The 17,461-nt window shown below is 45.5% G+C and overlaps 1 protein-coding gene across 4 annotated transcripts in view; it reads left to right on the top strand.

Moving 5' to 3' along the window:
• Positions 1-25: 25 nt before the first annotated feature.
• KIN (Kin17 DNA and RNA binding protein) overlaps positions 26-17,461 on the top strand; it is a 42,541-nt gene continuing 25,105 nt past the window's right edge. For all 4 annotated transcript variants that reach the window (XR_006959715.1, XM_047065130.1, XM_047065131.1 and 1 more), the window contains exons 1-7: positions 26-177; positions 5,874-5,968; positions 9,954-9,997; positions 10,081-10,203; positions 11,023-11,204; positions 14,266-14,314; positions 15,281-15,338. Coding sequence is in view for 3 of the 4 variants with exons in the window: in XM_047065130.1 (XP_046921086.1) it covers positions 64-177; positions 5,874-5,968; positions 9,954-9,997; positions 10,081-10,203; positions 11,023-11,204; positions 14,266-14,314; positions 15,281-15,338 (665 nt within the window). In the remaining variant the exon portion in view is untranslated. The remainder of the gene's footprint in view (positions 178-5,873; positions 5,969-9,953; positions 9,998-10,080; positions 10,204-11,022; positions 11,205-14,265; positions 14,315-15,280; positions 15,339-17,461) is intronic.

Raw genomic sequence — 17,461 nt, 5'->3', positions numbered from 1 at the left:
TCAGCTTCATTCCGCTTCCGGTTGGCCGGGCGCTTCAGCGAAGTTGTCGCTACCGCGGTCGCGATGGGCAAGTCAGATTTCCTTACCCCTAAGGCCATCGCCAACAGGATCAAATCCAAGGGGCTTCAGAAGCTGCGCTGGTATTGCCAGATGTGCCAGAAGCAGTGCCGGGACGAGGTAAGCGGTCCTGGATGGGGCCCCAAGCGGGGCCCTGCTGGAAATCCAGGTTCGAGTCCCTGACGCTGGGGTGAGGGAGTGGAACTTCGGGGTTCTGGTCGTGTGGGTTCTGCGCTGGGCGAGTCAGCTACTCAACTCGGTACCGCCATCCTGACCTGCAGCGTTTATCTAGGGGAACCAGTGATCTTTGACGCCTCATTCCTCCACGATCTTCCGCCAAAAAGAAATGAAATAGGAGGCTTTGCAGCTCTCCTAGACGGGATGCTACTCGAGCTGTCATAAAACGGGGGCGTTGAATGGTGCAGTGCCCGATGCTCGGGGAATGACCGTAACAGTCATCTCTGACTTGACGTGACTCCAGAGAAACAAGGTGATCGGGATTCACCCCTCTTTTCGGGATCAGATGAAAAAGGACAGCTAAGCTCTGGCACACTACTCATCTAACAAGCATTTATTGAGCGCCTACAGTGTGCCAGGCCCAGGATATTACTCCCTGTGGTGACGATCGTGGACTGGAGGCCAGACTGTCAGAATTCTGAATCCTAGCGGCGCTACTTGCTAGCTGTGTAGGCTTGGGCAAGTTACTCACATTCCCCCTGCCCGTTTGCTTATCTGTAAAGTGGGAATAAGAATTGTACCTACCGGGAAGATTGTGAGCTTTAAGTCAGTGAATGATGTGTACCCAAGGGGTCTTGGGGCAGATCTTGAAAAGGTTTGTATGCCGTCCAGCGGCGTTTGTACGTTTTCACATTAGTGAGGTGGATGACGAAGCCCCTTGAAGAATTGAGAGCAGGCTAGCGACAGGGTCGTATTTTTCCTCCGGAGATTGAATTGGATTGGGTAGGTGCAGCGGAACATTGGGTAATTGGAATAATCCACTCCAGTGTTTTCTGCAGGCGAGGGATGAGATGCTTAAGTAGGACACGTTGACTGACAGTGAAGCAGTTAACTCTTTTTTCATTTGTCTCCAGTTCTCCCCCCTCCTTTTTAATGTTTATTTAGAGAGAGAGAGAGAGAGAGAGAGAGCGAGCACACAAGCAGGGGAGGGGCAAAGACACACACACACACACACACACACACACACACACACACACGGAATCCAAAGCAGGCTTCTGGCTCTGAGCTGTCAGCACAGAGCCCGACGTGGGGCTTGAACTCGTGAACGGCGAGATCATAACCTGAGCCAAACCTGAATTCTTAACCAACTGAGCCACCCAGGCGCCCCTCCCGTTCTTTCTTTCTAACAGTCAAGGTGAAATTCTCACACAGAAAACTAGAGACAAATACCACGAACATTTGTATCTCCATTACCCGTATTGAACATTTTAAGAAACTCGCCTAGCCTTACTTCTTTCAGAAATATTTTAAAGTCAGTTGCAAGCATCTAGGACATTTCATCTTTAAATACTTAAGTATGCTTCTCTAAGATATTTGGGTATTTTTCTACGTAGCCACAATATATGTCATCACACATAAAAAAAAAGTAATACAAATTCCTTTATGTCGTCTGACACACAGTCCATATTCACATTTTCATCACTTGTTCCCACAAACGCTTTTTAAAAGTTTTTTTTATTTCGGGGCACTGGGTGGCTCAGTCGGTTGAGCGTCCGACTTTGGCTCAGGTCATGATCTCGTGGTCTGTGAGTTCGAACCCCGCGTCAGGCTCTGTGCTGACAGCTCAGAGCCTGGAGCCTGTTTCAGATTCTGTGTCTGTCTCTCTCTCTGACCCTCCCCTGCTCACTCTCTGTCTCTGTCTCTCAAAAATGAATAAACGTTAAAAAAAATTTAAAAAACAATAAATAAAGTCATGGACCATAGGGGCGCCTGGGTGGCTCAGTCAGTTGAGCGTCCGACTTCGGCTCAGGTCATGATCTCACGGTCCGTGAGTTCGAGCCCCGCATCCGGCTCTGTGCTGACAGCTCGGAGCCTGGAGCCTGCTTCGGATTCTGCGTCTCCCTCTCTCTCTCTGCCCCTCCCCCACTTGTACTCTTTCACTCTGTCTCTCTCAAAAATAAATAAACATTAAAAAAAAATTTTTTTTTAAGTTTTTGTTAAAACCAAGACCCAATCAAAAGCCATGGATCGGATTTGTTATTAGGGCTTAAAAAAAATAAGCTGTTTTTTTTAGAGCAGTTCTAGCTTTACAGCAATGATGAGCGGAAGGTCCAGAGATCTCCTGTACACACCCCATCCCCACATTTGTACAGTTTCCCCATTATCAGCATTTGGCAACAGACTAGTGCTTCACATCTTCACCACCAAAGCCTACAGTTGGCAGTGGGCTTCCCTCCTGATGTTGGACATTTCTCCGGTTTTGAACAAATGTGTGTAATGGCATACATCCATTATCATCTCACAGAGAAGAGTTTCATTGCCCTAAAAATGTGAGTAATTAGGGCTTTTGATCCTCTCTCATTCCTAAACGGAATATAGAATCCACTTCCCTCGCCCTTGCTCCCGCCCCCTTGCGACTCCGTTTTTCTTTTTTTTCCAATTAATTTTTTTTTAAATTTTTTTTTTAACGTTTTATTTATTTTTGAGACAGGGAGAGACAGAGCATGAACAGGGGAGCGTCAGAGAGAGGGAGACACAGAATCCGAAGCAGGCTCCAGGCTCTGAGCTGTCAGCACAAAGCCCGACGCGGGCCTTGAACTCACGGACCGTGAGATCATGACCTGAGCTGAAGTCGGCTGCTTAACCGACTGAGCCACCCAGGCGCTCCATCTAATTAATTTTTTACTAGTATAGCTGTCACGCGTTACCCACATGTTAGTTACAGTGGTTTCCTCTGCACAACGTAATTTATGCCGTTTGCTGTGCGCGTCCCAAGTGTGGCTCCCACCTGTCACCCCCGCAACACTGTCACCATACGTGCCTTCGACCGTACTTCCTGCACAGTTCTCTCCATTCCGTCACCAGAGGCCTCTCTCTCTCCCTTCCCTTCACGTGTTTGCCCAGCGCCTCTCCTTACCGCCTACAGCCGTCAGCTTATCCTCTGTATTTATAGGTCTGATTGTGTTTTTGTTTTTGTTTTGTATTTTTTTGAGAGAGAACGTGCGCGTGCATGCCTGCATGAGCCAGGGGAGAGGGGCAGAGGGAGAGAGAGAATTTCTGATGTTTTATTTATTTATGAGAGAGAGACAGAGGGTGAGCAGGGGAGGGGCAGAAAGAGAGGGAGACACAGAATCCGAAGCAGGCTCCAGGCTCCGAGCTGTCAGCACAGAGCCCGACATGGGGCTCGAACCCACGAACCATAAGATCCTCACCTGAGCCGAAGTCGGACGCTTAACTGACTCAGCCACGTGATCACCTCCCCCCCCCCCCCCCCCCCCGCCCCGAGAGAGAGAATTTCAAGCAGCCTCCACACCCAACGCGGAGCCCAGTGCAGGGCTCTGCCTCAGGATGGCGAGATCACAACCTGAGCCCAAATCCAGAATCCGACACTCAACCGACTGAGCCACCCAGGAGCCCGTTACTCTTTTGTTTTGAAGGTTCCACATATAGGTGAAGTCATAGGAAATTTGTCTTTATCTGAGTTATTTCACTTAGCAAAACACCCTTGAGGCCCATCCATATTGTGACAAATGGCAAGATCTCGGTCCTTTCCTGTAGGCTGAGTAATATTCCATTGTGTGTGTCTTCTTTATCCGTTTATCTGTCAATGGACACTCGAGTTGGTATCTTTGCTAATTCAGTTTTTCTGACGTTGACTCTCTACTGGGCCAGTAACTGCCCTGGAGCGTTCCCACTTTCTGATATGAAACAATGAAGTTCTCTTGTGGTTGTCTTTGACCCTCCTTCTCTAACTTACAGTTCTTTTTTTTCAACGTTTATTTATTTTTGGGACAGAGAGAGAAGAGCATGAATGGGGGAGGGGCAGAGAGAGAGGGAGACACAGAACTGGAAACAGGCTCCAGGCTCTGAGCCATCAGCCCAGAGCCCGACGCGGGGCTCGAACTCACGGACCGCGAGATCGTGACCTGGCTGAAGTCGGACGCTTAACCGACTGCGCCACCCAGGCGCCCCTCTAACTTACAGTTCTATAAACTGGAACTTGGAGCTGAAGGCTTGATTCGGATCAGGTTAAATATTTGGGGGAAGACGACTTGATAGGTGGTCCTGCGGGTTTCGTATCGCATCACACAAGGAGGCCCGTAATGGCTGCTAGTGCTAAGATGACTGAGTGAAGAGGACGGTAATGTTAGAAAGGAATATTTTCCCTCTCGCAAGAGCGAGCAGATAGTAAGGAATACATCTAGTTTACCATCAACCTTTTCCTTCGGTGTTTTAGCATCCTTGCTTGAGTCTATTATTTCCTTAAGAGTTGCAAAGTGGTTATTTTTCTGTATTTCTCAGAATTTATTATTGGCTGCCATTCTTATGTAAGGCTGAGCTCTTTCTCATTAACTGGAGCTGTTGGGTTATCCTCAAACACAGGTTGTATGGCAAAAGGAGGATAACTGCTTAACTCTTTTCCTTCAGTTACCGATTTCAGAGTAAGACACTTGTGGCGATTCTGTGCCGTTTGCTCTCAACTCTGCGCATCGACTCCCCTGCCTGGGAGGGTGGCCTGCAGGAGGAGAGGTTGACCCCTCCAAGTTCCCTTTCGTCTCCCTCTCTCTCAGTATTGGAAGATTGAGGGGAAGGAGGTCGGATCCAGAGTATTCCCCTCCTGCCCATCCACTCTCATGGGTTTCTAGAATTTACTGGCCTCATTTTGTTTTCATTTCAGTGACTGATTTTTAACCTATGGGAATTTGCACTGGTTTTGCATTCATGAGACCAACACCAAGTTTCCTTTTAGGTACCTGCGAGTGAGAGTAGTGCACGGGTGGAACACAGTTGAGGCGAGCATCGTGTCAGTCGTCTGTGGGTGACTGAGGGTGAGGCAGCTAAGCGAGATGGGGTGTTGACATCGGGCCAGTGGCGTGAGACCAGACGGGGAGACGGGAGAGGCGGTGTTAGGGAGGCCGAGTGGACTTAGTGGTAAGTCCCTGGCCTGGGTGACCGGGCGTGGGACAGAACTGTTCACTGACACGGAGAACACGGCGGGAGAGGCCCAGTTTTCATCGCCGGTGCTGGCGGAGAATCAGCTGTAAATGCTAAGTCGCGTAGATACAAAGTCAAAACTTGTCATTTTTTTTATAGTCACCTGAAGAAGGTGCAGATTTAGTATATCTAACACGAGGTTTCTGTAGTGTGCCGTTATCCCATGAGATTTAACATGACATTTCTGTAATATGCCATAACGTATTTTGGATAATGAAGTGAAGTAGAGAAAAGTGAGTGAAATTCACTAACGGCCCATTTTACTTGGTTACGTTTCCCCAACCACTTACATCACCCTACACGTAGTAGATGTTCAATAAAATTGGGTAAATGGATTTAAAAAACAAAATCACTCTTCTGTACCCGTGCCCTGCCCTGTCTCTTAGTAACATCGGCTTGCCACGAGCTTTCTGTCTCTAATCTCCTGGGATTATCCCTTGAGGGGCAGTGTTACATAACTCAACCTCATAAAAAACTTTTTAAAAAAGATGATAGTGTGCTTAAAGCTAGTGATTTTCTCTTTTTCTTTTTTTGTTACAATTTATTATCAAAGAGGGGCTTTTTATGGTTAACTAAAATACTTCTGTTTAGGGCCCATTATGATGACCTAAATCAGAACTTAACCACTACTTAATGTTTTGTAGAATGGCTTCAAGTGTCATTGTATGTCCGAATCTCACCAGAGACAACTACTGTTGGCTTCAGAAAATCCTCAGCAGTTTATGGATTACTTCTCCGAGTGAGTAACTTGAAGACATCCTTATCTCATAAGCTTTGTTGAGTTGGACATGTAGTACATATGCTTAAAAATGTGTATATTGGGAGCTCTGTCTGTTCCTTCCACATTAACAGGATAGCTCTGCTATCCTGTGCTCAGGTTTTGTTTTCCTCTGACAATTTGTCACAGTATGAAATTGTTACAGAAGTGTTTCTCACAATTCAGCCTTGCTCTCCCAACACAAAAAAACTCTCTTTCACTCTAACTCGGTTGTGGCTCAGAGCACGGCTGTGGAATCCGACTGCCTGCCTGTAAGCCCTGCAAACCCAGGCTTCTCCCTTCGCGGGCTGCGTGACTCTCGCCGAAGCACTTAACGTTTGTCTGTGCTTCTGTTTCCCCATCTGTGAAATGGGACTAAAAACAGCACCCTCTTCCAAGCGTTTTCTTTATTTCATAGAAAGATTAATGAGTTAATGGTTTTAAAGAGTTTAGAAAAGTATCGAGTACTTGATTAATATTAGCTACTAATTATTATTGCTATTAATATTTAGTCTTAAGTCTGTCTGTCTCTTTCTTTCCCAAGTTCTGGGCCTTTTGGCCTTAGGACCCCTTTTCACCCTTAAAAATTCTTGAAGAGCCTCGAAGAGCTTTTGTTTGTGATTGATACCGATATATTGATACTTGTGAGTTAGGGATTAAAAATGAAAAAAAAATGAAGCGTATTTATTATCTCACTTAAAATAATAATAAATCTAGGAGTGTTAGTAAGAAAATAAAATAATAAAAAAAATAATAATAAATCTATTAAGTGTTAAAATAAATAATTTTTTAATAAAAATTAACTATATATTCCAAAACAAACAAAAACAATAGGAATAGCTTTGCTTCAGATTTTTACAAATCTCTTCAGGGTCTGACTACTAGGAGACAGCTGGATTCTACAACCGCTTCTGTATTCAATTGTCTGTTTCAACATGTTTTGGGTAAAGCACATAAAGAAAGGCCACCCTGTTCATAGATGTCTGGTTGGAACAGGGGAATACTTTAATAGCCTTTTTCGGATAATTTTGGATGTTCTTTGATGCAACATCAAAACACAACAACGTGGTAGTTTCTTCAAGATTAGCTGCAGCGTGGATTCTGGAACCGTGTCAGGGAACTTTTGTGCGCTATTACATTATGATCCCTCGATCTTTCACTTTAGATGGAGCTTGTCCCCACGCATGGTTTTATGTCATCATGCACTGGTCATTTGGAAAATATTGGTTCACCGAGTGTTCCGAATGGTGACACGTTTTGTTACATAGTAGCGTAAAATCATACTTTTTAATGTTATCAGTGTCATCGGAAAGGTCCTTCAGTATTGGGAGGGACGTCAGACTCACGGTGGCCGATGCCAGTTTACCAGATTTAATTTTTTGCCGGAAAGCTCACATTTTATAGTCGGCAACAAATGATAAACAAATGTCAGCTGTTTTCCTTGACGTGACAAGGCTCACTTTGCTTATTTTTGACCAAATGTCTACGAAATACCCGATTTTGAATAACCGTAGTTGATCGGTCCGTCATCCTTTCAAGTAGCAGTGGTGCGCGGTGACAGAGGTAGTTCTGTGCGTGGCTCAGACCATCGCACGAGTGCTGCGCTCAAGACAAGCCCCAGGCGGCGGTGGAAGTGCTGCGTTCCCGAGCCCGTCCCAGCGCACAGGGTATGAGACGGAGCCCCGCAGGCTGAGATTTAGTGCTGTCCCACCGCCCCGTCAAGGACGTTCTTGGTGAAACCAGCATTGATTCTCACCGCGAGCGCGTGTCCATGAAGAATACTCTGGCTGCCTGTGCAGGCTGGCCTCGCCGCCCACTGCCCTGAGTTGGCTAAGACGCCAGCAGGTGTCCCCTGTGTGGCTTTTGTGCCATCAACGCAGGTAACACGGTGAAAAAGGCCAAAATTGTTTATCTGTGAACCACACGAAACCACCTCGATTACCACGGGGCTGCACGAGCCACATTTGGGGAAATATCATCCTGGCAAGAGCCGTCTACACTGGGCTTTTCCTCTCCGCCCCCTTTTACTGCATCCACGTAGCTGCCCAGTTTCCATCTTGCTCTTTATCTTTCTTCGGTGGATAACGCTCTTAACTACCCACAAACATCTCTCTGTTTTCCATTCTTTGCTGGCTTTCCTCCCCCTCCTCCTCCTCCTCCTCCTCCTCCTGCTGCCAGCTTGCTTCCTTAGCCCCTCTTCCTTTCCTCCCAGCTCCTCCAATGCAGGAATGTTCCTCAGGGTGTCCGCTCGGCTTCCTTCAGTCCACATTACCCAGGCTCCAAGAGTTCTGTCATTCTTCCAGCTGTTCCCTTTGTGTTGGGTGACTCCTCAGTCTTACTGTTCATTCCTGATTATCTGTCCTAAGTTGTAGATTTTTTTTTTCCATGGGCAGTTGTAATCTATATTTCTTTTTTTTTTTTTTTTAATTTTTTTTTTTCAACGTTTTTTATTTATTTTTGGGACAGAGAGAGACAGAGCATGAACGGGGGAGGGGCAGAGAGAGAGGGAGACACAGAATCGGAAACAGGCTCCAGGCTCTGAGCCATCAGCCCAGAGCCCGATGCGGGGCTCAAACCCACGGACCGTGAGATTGTGACCTGGCTGAAGTCGGACGCTTAACCGACTGCGCCACCCAGGCGCCCCGTGTAATCTATATTTCTGAAGGCTCTCCCGAAGCCAACATTTTAAAGCCAAGCACGGTACTCTGTCCACCACGCCTATCGTGGGCTGGCTGACAATACCTACTCGGAATGCTAAGCTGGGACTTCCCTGTTGTTGATTCTCCTCTACGGTGTCCTTTAAACTCACCTCCTCGCCATTCTGCCAGCCCTAGTCATCATTCTCATCATGTGTCACCTAAATTAATTCCGTGACTTCCTCACTGATCTCCCGGCCGCAGCTTCTGTCCCTCCTGTCCGTGTTTTACGCCCATGGTTCACAAACCGCCACGTGCGTCAGAATCACTGTGAGGGCTTGTGACAACAGTGGCAGATTCTGATTCCATAGATCTGGGCTGGGGCTGGAGACGTGCTGTTTCTATCAAGTTCCCAGGTAGTGTTGATGCTACTGTTGTAGGGACCACACTTGGAGAATTCTTGTTCTGTCTTCCCCAGGACTGTCTTTCTAGATCACAGATTTTCACAGACTAACTCCTAAGTAAATTATTTGGTGCTTTGCCACTGCCCGCATAAAACCCACCCTCTTGAGCATGACATTCGAGGTACTTCAAAGATGAGCCCCGCCATTATTTTCCAGCTGTGTCCTCCACCCCCGCCCTGTTCTTCTGTTCTGTCCCACCATGTCCCTCCTTTCTGTCTACTCACAATGTCAGCTCAGTGAGATCATCATTTCCCAGACGTGATGCTTCCGTGTTTCTCTGCCAGCTGGGAGTGGCCTTCTCTTCCTCTCCACCTATAAGGTCTGATGTCTACTTCCCCGCCCACGTTAAAGATCGCCAGCGGGCATCCCTCAACTCCGTGACATTGTGCTACATCTCTTTTGCAGTTCGCCTCGTCTTATGATTGGTTCCGCTAGATTGGAACCTGGGTCAAGATTTAGGTTTTATTCACCTGTGTTTACCCAGCACATAACAGTGTATTCCGTGCAGAGGGACACGTTGAGTACCAATTTCACGTGGAATCAGGGAAGCTTTGTTATCGTCGGAAGAATGGTTTTTTTATGCCACACTCAGTCATGCTAAGAGACTTCACGGAGGAACCTTTCTAGACCCGTGGAGTCACTTGTGCTGTGGTTGCTCCGCCAAGCCTGGAAGTCTCAACTCCAAACTGACCTGTAAACTGAAATCCTCGAAAGCTGTAAACTTTCGGGATTCCTTCCCTTTTCAGTTCTTAAGGGTTCCTAACAGGTAGTCACATAGAGGTGTCATATATCATTTGGGCATTCACACTGTATGGTGGCTTTGTATTTGTAGAATTACCTTAATGCTTTCCTTCCTTTCCTTACTAGGGAATTCCGAAATGACTTTCTAGAACTTCTCAGGAGACGCTTTGGTAAGCATCTGGGTATTGTGCACACAATAACTTCCTAATCCGTAAACCTGCTCCGGGTTGACGGTGTGCTGTTTTGTTCTCAGGCACTAAGAGAGTCCACAACAACATCGTGTACAATGAGTATATCAGCCACCGGGAGCACATCCACATGAATGCCACCCAGTGGGAGACTCTGACTGATTTTACCAAGTGGCTGGGCAGAGAAGGTGAGAATAAGACAGGATCTGAGCAGCTGTTGCGTGGCTCGGGGGCAGAGACAGAATTGTCACGGTTTCTGTGTACATTTACGAAAAGAGGGCGAGCAGGGCAGTTAAAAACTGGCGGAGGGGAGCATAATCTTCCAGGACTGATTTTGTGTGTTCCACCCGAACACGAGCATCTGGAACGGTTCTTTTGACAGGGCCCGGATTTATCACCAGCACATCCTCTCATTCGGGTTAAGGGTTATTACCAGTCCTCCCCCTCTTACGCCCCTGTATTCATTTTACTTTCTGAGGCTTTTGTTACCCCCGTGCAAGGAGCTTTTTAAAAATTTGCTGCAGCTTTTTCCATTTCTAATCTTCATAGGATGAACTTGGAGGGAGAGGGCAAGGAGCCGTGACATGTATCACATACTCACCGTGTTACTTGATTCCATTTTACGGGGCAAATTTCTATTAAGTTAGTAGAATATCATGTACTCGTCGGATGTTAAATACTTAGACACAGTTAAATAATTACTAAGCAAGATGATACTTTCCTGTATTTCTCTGGCATACATAGTTGACTTAGCCCAGGTAGTTAAAAATCAGAATGATAATTTTTTCTGTTCAAGGAGATAAAGTATCCCACTTAAAATGTCTAAATGTTATCAACTGTGAGTATGGAAAATCCATGGGCCGCATGAATTTGTGTATTTGAATGTGTTTGAATAGTGTATTTGAATGAATAAGTACATGACGCAGAGATGGAACGCATTTATACTTTCCTTTAGTTTTGGTTGTGTACGAGTTTACCTGTTTTTTTTTTTTTTTTTTCTTTTTAAGGCTTGTGCAAGGTGGATGAGACGCCGAAGGGCTGGTATATTCAGTATATCGACAGGGACCCAGAAACTATCCGCCGGCAACTGGAACTGGAGAAAAAGAAGAAGCAGGACCTTGATGATGAAGAGAAGACAGCCAAGTTTATTGAAGAACAAGTGAGAAGAGGTCTGGAAGGGAAAGAACAGGTGGGCAGCAGTGTCATTCAGGGAGGCAATGGGAAAAGGTCTCAAGAATCAAAATTTTTAAGCATCGAGTTGAGTTGGGCAGATGCTGTTCCTTACTGAAGAGGAGAATGCGCATGATGGAGTCTAAAAGGCCAGCTTCTGGAGTTGAGGCCAGCCTGGGTCCCGTCTCTGACTTACTGACTCTTGATCTTACAGAATTCTATAGTTCTAAACCTCAGCTTCCTTATGGCTAAGGTGCAGGTGATAACTAATGGGGGAGACACAGCAGATGACATTACTCGGCCGTAATTAGCGCGATGCTGGAGTTAAACACAGTGTGGGAACCTAGGTGCCAGCGCCTGCCCCAGCCTGGGCAGGATGTAGACTATTTGAATCAGGCAGATACAACCTGTGGGCCTGAAGAATCAACAGGCCGAACCCAGGTAAATGGGGAGACAGGGCATGGGGAAGGTGGTTCAGGTATTAGAATAACTAGAGGAGGGCATTTATTTTAACAAATATTTATTGGGTACCCTCTGTGTGCCGGGCCTTCTTCTAGGTACTGGGGAGAGAGCAGTAAACAAAAGATAAAAACTCCCTGCCTCATGGTGCTTCCATACCAAAAGTTGTGTGTGTGTAGGAAAGTATAGCCTGTGACATAGGTGGCGCTCCTAGCCATTTAGTATTTTAAAAACTTTATTGTGCAGGGCGCCTGGGTGGCTCAGTCAGTTGAGCGTCCGACTTCGGCTCAGGTCATGATCTCGCGGTCTGAGGGTTTGAGCCCCGCGTCAGGCTCTGTGCTGGAGCCTGCTTCGGATTCTGCGTCTCCCTCTCTCTCTGCCCCTCCCCTGCTCATGCTCTGTCTCTCTGTCTCTCTCTGTCAAAAATAAACATTAAAAAAAAAAAAACTTTATTGTGGTATAAGATACATGTGCTGAAGTGTATGATGTGCATTAATCTTAAGGTTACAGCTTAGTGGAATTTTACATATGGATGGATGGATGGATGGATGGATGGATAGTAGATGGACGGATAGCTTATGAAATGACCACCCAGCTCAAGATACAGAACATTTTCAGTGTCATACTCATTCCCAGTTAATATTCCCTGTTCCCCAGGAAGGAACCGGTGTTCTGATGTGCCACTCTTAATTACTTGCCAGTTTGTTCTTGAACTTCGTCGAAGTTCATACGAACTTCATCATACGGTACGCTCTCTCTGTGTCTGGCTTCTTTAACTCAGACAGAATGTTCTTTATGTTTACTGCACCTGTGTCCTTTCCTACCAGTGTTTCACCCTTTTTAAAATTGATGTGTATCCATTTTATGAATATCACACAATTGATCCATTGTCCTGCTGAGAAACATGTCGCTTGTTTTCAGGATTTGGCTATTATGAATACAGCTGCTCTGATCATTAACGTGCGTGTCTTATAGAAGCTGTTTATTACAGAGTGACGCAGGAAGGAAAAGGCAATAAGAAAGTAAAGATCCATTTATGAGTCAACTTTTATACCACGTTAATTGACCTTGATGAGTGGGTGGCTGTGCGTGTGTAATACGGTGCTGCTTTCATATGCATGTATTTACGCCATCTTTTAGGAGTTTTCTGTATTAAAATAGAAACAATGTTTAAAGCCCTGTAGTTGTAAAATTTAACCCCTGCCTAAGATTGAAAAAACTTTTTATTCTTGAAATTCTTTTACCTTTTTAAAATTCAGACCTCTGAGGGCGCCTGGGAGGCTCAGTCGGTTAAGCATCTGACTTTGGCCCAGATCATGATCCTGTGGTCCGTGAGTTCGAGCCCCGTGTCGGGCTCTGTGCTGACAGCTCAGAGCCTGCTTCAGATTCTATGCCTCCCCCTCTCTCTACCCGTCCCCCACTCATGCTCTGTCTCTCTCTGTCTCTGAAAAATGAATAAACATTAAAAAAAAAAACCTTTAAACCTCTGGGGGCATCTGGGTGGCTTAGTCAGTTAAGCATGCGACTCTTCGTTTCGGCTCATGGCACGATCTCATGGTTTGCGAGTTTGAGCCTCACATTGGGCTCCGCGCTGACAGTGTGGAGTCTCCTTGGGATTCTCTCTCTCTGCTCCTTCCCTGCACTCTCTTTCTCTAAAAAACAAATAAGCTTTAAAATAAAATGAAAATAAAATTTAAAGTTCTGTTTTCAGTGGAGGGAAAATTATAATTTCCTTTTGTGGAAATTGAGAAGGATCACATCTTGTGCAGAGGAACATGGTTTACCTTTTGGAATAGCGTTGTTTTGTAACATTTTTGCTTAATTCCATTAAGACCTTCAAGTTAATTCATACTTTCCAGGTATAAATAACATCTTCCAGTAAAAGAAGTCCTACTGATCAGTGCTTCCTCATTCCACACTTAAACATGTCTTTTGTAAGATGTTAATGGACATTGCCTAAGGAAAGAATATCTCAGCTAGATCTCAAGAACATCTTTTTTTAACGTTTTATTTATAAGAACATCTTTTCTGTTAGTAGAAACCACAGTTAACATTTATCAAACACTCTTGCAGGCATGATGCTAAGTGTTTCCTTTATATCGTATTTAACCCTTATGATACCTCTGAATATGCACGTTATCCCTGTTTTAAAGGTAGAATAGTTGAGGCATAAGGGAGATTGCGAGATTGGCAGGCGACAGAGCCAATGCCGTGCAGAGGTGGGTTTTACCTGCACTTCTTCCTGAGTTCGTCTTAGACTCTCAATCTTAACAGTAAACCATCCCACAATATAGAAAGGTTTTGTTCTTTTAAGGTAATCCTCTAGCTAAAACTTTTAAAGTTTATTGTTTTATGTTTCCATTTTAAATTGTAGCAGGAAGACAGATGTAGGTAAACTTCTGCAGTTTGGTCCAGAGAAGTCACTTTCTCCCCGCTTTGGAATAGTGCTCAGTGGAAGGATGTTTGCAGTGCGCGTCATTTCTCGGCTAGGATCTTAATCACCTTGCACTTGTATTTGGAGCTGCCTTGCAACAATGAGTAGGAAGCACCTGGGCCTACTGAGTACTGATGGCAAATGCACTATAAACCAAAGCTTCACACTCTTTTTTTTTTCCTTTTAGGAGGCTCCTGTTTTTACGGAATTAAGCAGAGAAAATGATGAAGAAAAAGGTAGTTTTACTTTTTTTCTTCTTCTTCTAATATGGATGCTTTCCTATCGGCCCTGCCAAAAACTAGCAACAGGTTTGGGAGCAAGACCTGTACTGTGTCTGGATCGCACTGTTCTCGCCCATATGTGAAAAAGTTGTAACGATGAACCGGGTAGGATGCCTTCAGCTACAAGTAAGAAAACTGACCAAAGGGAGCCTCAGTAGTAAGGAAATAGCTTGCTCTAACAAGAGTCCCAGGGGCAGGGTGGTTCCGGACGCCAGGCCATCGGTCAGCAGCGGGACACGAGGTAGCTGTGGGCACTCCGGCCATTGTATGTAGACCCAGCATTGTCCAGAGGATGACAGAGGGCATCTCTTCTAGAGTCCCCTGTGAGCCAGGAGACTTTACCTAGAAGACACTCCTCCAGCCAGCAGACTTCCTTCGGAATGTCACTGGCCAGACCCTATCAGCCTCCATGTCAAAGGCAGTCGCTGGGAAAGGAAGCGGGATTATTTTGATTGTTTTAGAGCAAAAGAACCTTATAAAGCCTCCCCCCCCACCTCTGCCCCCCCCCAATCCCATCACTTTGAGCATTAGGTTTTCAACATGCAAATTTACAGAGGATACAGACACAGTGTGAGAAGTGTGAACGCCTAAACAAAATTGGAGTCCTGTCCCCTTAGCAAGGGCAGAAGGGGACAGTGGAGGTGGAGAACAGCCAAGGCAGCCTTTCCCAGCTCTGAGCATCTGCCCAGTGCGCTTCTCTGCAGGAGTTTATCATCTCTGGATAGGAGCATTCCAGCTCTCGTTCATGCCGACCATCCGGGAACTTCTGGGTAGATGTGGTGTGGTATCTTATCTGAGAAGTGTTATAATTTCCCTGAAATATATACGTATATGTGTATAAATGAAGTGTGTGTGTGTGTGTGTGTAGGAAATGAAATGTGTAAAATACGTAAAAAACTATAGCACTGTTTTTTCTTCCAGTTACATTCAATTTGAATAAAGGAGCATGTAGTTCAGCAGCAACATCATCCAAATCAAGGTGAGCTACGTGAATAGGTATCTTAGAACTCGAGGATTTCTGTGAAATGTTGATGACTACATTTTAAAAGCTGCAGTATTGTGGGTGTTTTTTTTTTCTTTTTCTGGTTGTAATTTTCTTCTTTGTTTTGTTTTTGTTTGGTGGTTGTTGTGTTTTTCAGCAACTGTTTTTTTCCCTGATTTGCCTATGATGATATGATTCCCCCTTTTGAGGAAAGGCCTACTCTGATCACGTGCTTCCCATGACACATCTTTGTCTCTCTGGGAGTCCTTCTCCACTTAATAATTCTTTCTGTGCTACTGCGGTGCTATTTGGTTTTCTTTTTTCCTTTTTTTCTTTTCTTTTGCTATTTGTTTTTCTATCAGAGCCCACGTCTCAAGTTTAAATATTAGCCGGAGTATACAGTTTTTGTTCTGTCTACCGTATTAACATCTTGTGAGAATAGAGACGAAGTCATTCGCCTAACTTCTCAGCACCTAGTACAGTGTAAATACCCTGGTCAGCACTCAGTGACGACTGCCTTCTGGGCTACGCGATGTAGTAACAGAATGGGGCTTGCCAGCTTTTTCTGGGAAAGGCCCTACAGTAAATAGTTTAGACATCATTGGCCATATGTCTTTGTCACAACCACTTAGCTGCTATCGGAGCGAGAAAGCAGCCAGAGACAATATGTAAACAAGCGATCATGGCTGTATTCCAGTAAAATCGTATTTATAAACACAGGCAGCAGGCTGCATCTGCCCCTTAGGTTGTAGTTTGCCAAGTCCTGGAACAGCATGTAGTCAGGTACTTCTCACTTTTCACGTTCTCTTCTCTTGCAGTTCTTAGACATTCTTTCACCACATCTCTGTTCACTATCTGTGATGCGCAATGTGTCCAGTTGTTTATAGAGATAAAAAAAAAAAAATAAAACAAGATATTCAGGAAGGCACCTCCTCCTGACACCTTCCCATTATCTACCAGAAATTAGTTTTGAGTTGGCCAATCTTTGTTATTTTACTTAGTATTTTACGTATTGTTTATTGAAGACCTAACTCAGGTTTTCTGGTTAATTTATTAGGCGAGTGTTTCTTCACACGACGAAGTAAGTGGCGAGGAGAGTTGAAGGAACTAGACAGACTGAGGGAGCACGTAATACTGCTTCAGAATGGCTGGCCGGAGGTCTTCACTTTGGTCAAAATATTTCAGGATTGACACCTACATTAGAGATCGCGAAGGAAGCGGTCAGCTGGGTTCTACACGTGGCACCCTTGAAAATTCTTTTCAAAGTAGTGGTCTGATAGGTCCCGGAAGACAGATTTAAATATGTCAGATCACACGTTGCCTTATGGTTTTAGACCTGTACGTGTTTCCCTGCAGTCTCCCTTATTATTTGTTATTCCCAAGTGTAGATAAATGTTAAACTTGGTCCCAGCGGCCCCCAAGCTGGCCTCTCTCGTATTAGTTTTCTGTGGCTGCTGTAAATGACCATAAACCAAGTGTCCTGAGACAACAGGAATTTACTCTGTTTCTGGAAGCCAGAAGCGTGAAGTCCGAATCGCCGGCCGAGATCAGGCCACGTGCCGGGCGGTGCTTCCTCCGCGGGCCCTGGCGGGAATCCGTCCTTTGCCTCTTCCGGCTTCCGCGGGCTGCTGCCATCCCTCAGCTTGTGGCTGCACCCTTCAGTTTTCTTTTTTTTTTAATGTTTTTTTTTTTTTGTTTTATTTTTGAGACAGAGAGAGACAGAGCATGAACGGGGGAGGGGCAGAGAGAGAGGGAGACACAGAATCGGAAACAGGCTCCAGGCTCCGAGCCATCAGCCCAGAGCCCGACGCGGGGCTCGAACTCACGGACTGTGAGATCGTGACCTGGCTGAAGTCGGACGCTTAACCGACTGCGCCACCCAGGCGCCCCACACCCTTCAGTTTTCAAGAGCAGTGTCTTCACATCTCTCTTTGCCCCACCTTCACACCACCTTCTCTGTGTGCTAAATCTGCCTGTTTCCCTCTTGAAAGGATGCATAGAACCCATTCGGGCACCCCAGGATAGTCTCACCTCAGAATCTATAACCTAATCTCGTTTGCAAAGACCCTTTTCCCAGTAAGGTCGCATGTATCAACTGCAGGGATGAGGACCGGTTATCT

This window comes from Lynx rufus, unplaced genomic scaffold, assembly GCF_022079265.1.
Source record: "Lynx rufus isolate CCGP_SWC_20201006 ecotype Redwood Valley unplaced genomic scaffold, mLynRuf1.p SCAF_7, whole genome shotgun sequence".
In the NCBI taxonomy this organism is placed as follows: domain Eukaryota; kingdom Metazoa; phylum Chordata; class Mammalia; order Carnivora; family Felidae; genus Lynx; species Lynx rufus.
The sequence above is the reverse complement of the archived record's forward strand: the minus strand, read 5'-3'. Positions and strand labels throughout refer to the sequence as shown.